The sequence below is a fragment of the Panulirus ornatus genome, chromosome 14, assembly GCF_036320965.1.
Source record: "Panulirus ornatus isolate Po-2019 chromosome 14, ASM3632096v1, whole genome shotgun sequence".
Classification (NCBI taxonomy): domain Eukaryota; kingdom Metazoa; phylum Arthropoda; class Malacostraca; order Decapoda; family Palinuridae; genus Panulirus; species Panulirus ornatus.
In genome coordinates, this window is record NC_092237.1 from 41,475,819 (window position 1) to 41,482,590 (window position 6,772).

A 6,772-nucleotide genomic window follows, 5' to 3' on the forward strand; every position below is an offset into this window, starting at 1 on the left:
ATACTCAACAAACTTATACCTCTGTAATTTGAGCACTCACTCTTATCCCCTTTCCCTTTGTACAATGGCACTATGCAAGCATTCCGCCAATCCTCAGTCACCTCACCATGAATCATACATACATCAAATAACCTTACCAACCAGTCAACAATACAGTCACCCCCTTTTTTGATAGATTCCATTGCAATACCATCCAAACCTGCTGCCTTGCCGGCTTTCATCTTCCGTAAAGCTTTTACTACCTCTTCTCTATTTACCGAATCATTTTCACTAACCCTCTCACTTTGCACACCACCTCGACCAAAACACCCTATATCTGCCACTCTATCATCAAACACATTCAACAAGCCTTCAAAATACTCGCTCCATCTCCTTCTCACATCACCACTACTTGTTATCATCTCCCCATTAGCCCCCTTCACTGAAGTTCCCATTTGCTCCCTTGTCTTACGCACTTTATTTACCTCCTTCCAAAACATCTTTTCATTCTCCCTGAAATTTAATGATGCTCTCTCACCCCAACTCTCATTTGCCCTCTTTTTTACCTCTTGCACATTTCTCTTGACCTCCTGCCTCTTTCTTTTATACATCTCCCACTCATTTGCATATTTTCCCTGCAAAAATCGTCCAAATGCCTCTCGCTTCTCTTTCACTAATAATCTTACTTCTTCATCCCACCACTCACTACCTTTTCTAATCAACCCACCTCCCACGCTTCTCATGCCACAAGCATCTTTTGCGCAATCCATCACTGATTCCCTAAATACATCCCATTCCTCCCCCACTCCCCTTACCTCTTTTGTTCTCACCTTTTTCCATTCTGTACTCAGTCTCTCCTGGTACTTCCTCACACATGTCTCCTTCCCAAGCTCACTTACTCTCACCACTCTCTTCACCCCAACACTCTCTCTTCTTTTCTGAAAACCCCCACAAATCTTCATCTTCGCCTCCACAAGATAATGATTAGACATCCCTCCAGTTGCACCTCTCAGCACATTGACATCCAAAAGTCTCTCTTTCGTGCGTCTATCAATTAACACGTAATCCAATAACGCTCTCTGGCCATCTCTCCTACTTACATACGTATATTTATGTATATCTTGCTTTTTAAACCAGGTATTCCCAATCACCAGTCCTTTTTCAGCACATAAATCTACAAGCTCTTCACCATTTCCATTTACAACACTGAACACTCCATGTATACCAATTATTCCTTCAACTGCCACATTACTCACCTTTGCATTCAGATCACCCATCACTATAACCCGGTCTTGTGCATCAAAACCACTAACACACTCATTCAGCTGCTCCCAAAACACTTGCCTCTCATGATCTTTCTTCTCATGCCCTGGTGCATATGCACCAATAATCACCCATCTCTCTCCATCAACTTTCAGTTTTACCCATATCAATCTAGAATTTACTTTCTTACACTCTATCACATACTCCCACAACTCCTGATTCAGGAGTACTGCTACTCCTTCCCTTGCTCTTGTCTTCTCACTAACCCCTGACTTTACTCCCAAGACATTCCCAAACCACTCTTCCCCTTTACCCTTGAGCTTCGTTTCACTCAGAGCCAAAACATCCAGGTTCCTTTCTTCAAACATACTACCTATCTCTCCTTTTTTCTCATCTTGGTTACATCCACACACATTTAGACACCCCAATCTGAGCCTTCGAGGAGGATGAGCACTCCCCGCGTGACTCCTTCTTCTGTTTCCCCTTTTAGAAAGTTAAAATACAAGCTGGGGAGGGTTTCTGGCCCCCCGCTCCCGTCCCCTTTAGTCGCCTTCTACGACACGTGAGGAATGCGTGGGAAGTATTCTTTCTCCCCTATCCCCTGGGATATATATATATACATATATATATATATATATATATATATATATATATATATATATATATATATATATATATATATATATATATATATATATATATATATATATATACAATGTTGTATGGTTGCGAGGCGTGGGCTATGGATAGAGTTCTGCGCAGGAGGATGGATGTGCTGGAAATGAGATGTTTGAGGACAATGTGTGGTGTGAGGTGGTTTGATCGAGTGAGTAACGTAAGGGTAAGAGAGATGTGTGGAAATAAAAATAGCGTGGTTGAGAGAGCAGAAGAGGGTGTTTTGAAGTGGTTTGGGCACATGGAGAGAATGAGTGAGGAAAGATTGACCAAGAGGATATATGTGTCGGAGGTGGAGGGAACGAGGAGAAGAGGGAGACCAAATTAGAGGTGGAAAGATGGAGTGAAAAAGATTTTGTGTGATCGGGGCCTGAACATGCAGGAGGGTGAAAGGAGGGCAAGGAATAGAGTGAATTGGAGCGATGTGGTATACCGGGGTTGACGTGCTGTCAGTGGATTGAATCAGGGCATGTGAAGCGTCTGGGGTAAACCATGGAAAGCTGTGTAGGTATATATATTTGCGTGTGTGGACGTATGTATATACATGTGTATGGGGGGGGGGGGATTGGGCCATTTCTTTCGTCTGTTTCCTTGGGCTACCTCGCAAACGCGGGAGACAGCGACAAAGTATAATAAAAAAAAAAATAATATATATATATATATATATATATATATATATATATATATATATATATATATATATATATATATATGTAAATTCGAAGTGAGAGGTATGATTTAATGTGGCAAGGCGACGGGAGTCGATGGTATTGAAGATGAATTCGTTGATTCGTTGGTAAGGATGTTCAATGTATGTATGGATCATGGTGAAGTGCCTGAGGATTGGCGGAATGCAGTATAGTGTCTTTGTATAAACGCAAAGAAGATAAAGGTGAATGTTCAAACTACAGAGGTATAAGTTTGTTGAGTATATCTGGAAAGTTGTATGGAAGGGTGTTGATTGAGAGCGTGAAGGCATGTACAGAACATCAGATTAGGGAAGAACAGTGTGGTTTCAGAAGTGGTAAAGAATGTGTGGATCAGGTGTTTCCTTTGAAGAATGTGTTTGAGAAATACTTAGAAAAACAGATGGATATGTATGTAGCATACGATAGAGTTGATAGAGATGCTTTGTTGTAGAGATTAAGATTGTATGGTGAGGAAGGTAAGCTGCCAGAAGCACTGAAAAGTTTTTACCATGGATATAAGGCATTTGTACGAGTAGGAAGAGAGGAGAGTGATTGTTTCCAATGAATGTCGGTCTGCGGCATGGAAGTGTGATGTTCCCATGGTTGTTTGATTTGTTTATGGATGGGATGGTTAGGGAGGTAAATACAAGCGTTTTGGAGAGAGGAGCGAGTATGCAATCTCTTGGGGATAAGAGGGCTTGGGAAGTTAGTCAGTTGTTGTTCGCCGATGATACAGCTCAAGTGGCTGATTCGAGAAAGAAACTGCAGAAGTTGGTAACTGAGTTTGGAAAAGTGTGTGAACAGAGAAAGTTGAGAGTAATTGTGAATAAAAGCAATGTATTAGGTTCAGTAGGGTTGAGGGACAAGTTGATTGGTATGTAAGTTCGAATGGAGAAAAATTGGAGGAACTGAAGTGTTTTAGATATCTGTGAGTGGACTAGGCAGCGGATGGAACCATGGAAGCGGAGGTGATTCATAGGGTGAAGGTTGGAGCGAAGGTTCTTGGAGCAATGAATAATGTGTCGAAGGAGAAAACGTTATCTCGGAGAGGAAAAGTGGGTGTGTTTGAGGGAACAGTGGTTCCAACAATGTTATATGGATGCCAGGCATGGGCGGGTGGATGTGTTGGAAATGAAATGTTTGAGAACAATATGTGGTGTGAGATAGTTTGATCGAGTGAGTAATGTAAAGGTAAGAGACATGTGTGGAAATAAAAAATGTGGTTGAGAGAACAGAAGAGGGTGTGTTGGAATGGTTTGGGCATTTGGAGAGAATGAGTAAGGAAAGATTGACAAAGAGGATATATATGTCAGAGGTGGAAGGAACAAGGAGAAACGGGAGACCTAATTGGAAGTGAAAGGGTGGCGTGAAAAAGATATTGAGTGATCTGGACCTGAACATACAGGAGGGTGAGAGGCGTGCAAGGAATAGAGTGAATTGGAACGATGTGGTATACCGGGGTCGACGTGCTGTCAATGTACTGAACTAGGGCATGTGAATCGTCTGGGGTAAACCACATGAATAAAAACAGCAAAGAGTCTGTGCATAAAACGATGTAAGAAAAGATATGACAAACCTGCCAAAAGATATAACAAAAAGGTATTTGTCACTATCATTCTATCATTCATTATCATTATGATTGATTATCATTATCATTCATGTTCATGTTCTATGTAGATAATCACAAACTCAAAATATCTCATTTTATTTTCTACTTTTGAATGTGGTCAAAATTTCCTACTCAGTCGAGCCACATGATGCTTGTATGAGTGGCTGGTCGCACATGATGATCATATAATTTCTCTCTCTCTCTCTCTCTCTCTCTCTCTCTCTCTCTCTCTCTCTCTCTCTCTCTCTCTCTCTCTCTCTCTCTCTCTCTCTCTCTCTCTCTCTCTCTCTCTCTCTCTCTCTCTCTCTCTCTCTCTCTCTCATAACAGCTGCTTCTCAGATAAAACATTGCGCTAAAATGTCTGTCCTCTTCTTTACAGCAAACCATTTGCCAGAAACATTTTAGAGCAGCACTTTACCATAAGATATCAAAGACCATATCTGCTGAGTAACAGCCTGGTCATGTTATGTTTCCTTACACTTGCTGATGTTTGAAACATGATCAATTTTCTTTTGTTGTCTTTAACGTTAAGATCTTAAGTTAACCGAGGAACAGATAACATATTCAACAGACTGCAGGCAACACAGTATGGTCACCCTTCAGAGCCAATAGCTTACCTTCGCTCTCCACAGTTACCGAGAACAAATAGTGTTGAACTAATGGAGTTGGTGCCGGCAGGCTGCGTGGCCTGGTGGAGGCTGGTCTGTACGAGTACTGGCTTAGGAACAACGTTCCCTTCTCCTCTCACTGCCGACACTCACCTGTCAAGCTCACTGTTACGGAACCTCTGGCTCTCAACAACCTCTGGGTAACTACCAAACCTGCTGATCCTTGTTGTAGAACTGTTTTATGGCATGAGAACGTTCTAGACGAGACTGTACTCTTCTCCGTCCTCTGTGATGAAACCACACTCAGGTGGTGTCCGGTAACACACACACACACACACACACACACACACACACACACCTTCGGTGGATGGTCACCTCTCCTTAACGAAATATAAAGGCTTACCCAACCTCACACTTCAGTGACCTGTACTTACGGATTTCCTTACCCACAACAAATAGAATACCGACAGAACACATACACACTGAAATAACACGACAAGCACTACACACCTGACCTCCCAAGTCTTACACTTCAACCCATGAGACATATACCTGTCATATACCACATTCCCCAGACAACATGAGTCACACTCTACCGTCTACGCTCTGGATGTCACCTATCAGAACAATACTTCAAACATCATTTCAACATATCTCAAGACCCTCCATGCCCACGAAGCAACTGTCATATGGAAGACAGTGAGCACTTACTTCCCATCTGTCCTGCACTCTCCACACTTAGACACACACACTCCACCTTGCATACAGCTTACCACCCACCCGTTACATGCATTCTTCTTAAGCAATTTCGTAGTTTTGAATCCCTGTACCGTCTGAAAAACATCTTGTTTTTATATTTTTCCTTTAAGGATTGTTGTATGTGTTTGTGTTCTTTTGTGCATTTCATTTCTTCATTCCATTATGATTTTCCTCTTACTGACTTTATAAACTTCAACTATTTACCAAGTGTTTTTGTCATCAGGGGATGTTGGTGTTGCTGGGGGCTGGACACCTGCTGGCTCTGGCTACTCTCTGCATGGAACTCTACATGGCCAAGTTGGTTTGTGCAGACGCCCCATAAGATCCGGCACCATCATGCTGAATCCTTGCGAACATCCACACCACTATAACGCAGTCTCGTAAACCCCACACCGCCGTGCCGCCTGAGCCTCGTAAGCCCCTACACCACCGTGCCGGAGCCTGGTCAGCCCCTACACCACCGTGCCGGAGCCTGGTCAGCCCCTAAACCACCGTGCCGGAGCCTGGTCAGCCCCTACACCACCGTGCCGGTGCCTTAAAATCTCTATATCACAATACCGGAGCCTCGTGAACACCCACAACACCAAGCCGGAGGTTCGTAAATCAACAAGCCGCCGCTCCGAAGCTTCATGAACTTCAGCCACTTCGACATCTCGACAACAACTTATACTTTATGTTTTTCTCAACTCATCGGCGAGGTTTTGGAGAAATCTATCCACATCTCAAGCGATGATGTGGGCTAATTTCCGGCTGAGCCTTGCCATCACTGGCGAGGCTGAAGGGAAACTCTCCTGCTCATTATCGCTTCAATACACGAGGATGAGGAGAAATTTTACGACGCATCCTCACCATCTTTGGCGAGGCTTCTATCCCAGCATGCCAATCATATAGTTGTGAAGTTCCCACTGGTACTTGCGTGCTCTTTTTTGTCGCTTTACATATTAAAGATGGTCACAATTCTTGCCGGTAAAATGCTTCCTCCCCTCCTTCCATACACACCTGTTCCCCAATTTCTTCTCGTGTCTCCTTGTTTCAAACTATCATCTAATGTCGAAGACGTGTGTGATGTCACTTTAGTTGTGTGATTTGTTAACGGGCGGAGTGGTGAGGAAAGTGAATGCGAGAGTCTTAGACAGAGAGGAGCAGGTATGTATTCTGTTGAGATGGGGTGGAGGTGAGGCCTGGGAGAT

At 43.2% G+C, this 6,772-nt stretch overlaps 1 protein-coding gene across 1 annotated transcript in view; it reads left to right on the forward strand.

Annotated features, from left to right (window-relative positions):
- LOC139753541 (probable glutamate receptor) overlaps positions 1–5,904 on the forward strand; it is a 79,056-nt gene extending 73,152 nt beyond the window's left edge. The window contains 2 exon segments of the mRNA XM_071670189.1: positions 4,894–5,023; positions 5,806–5,904. Coding sequence (XP_071526290.1) covers positions 4,894–5,023; positions 5,806–5,904 — 229 coding nt within the window.
- The last annotated feature ends 868 nt before the right edge of the window (positions 5,905–6,772 follow it).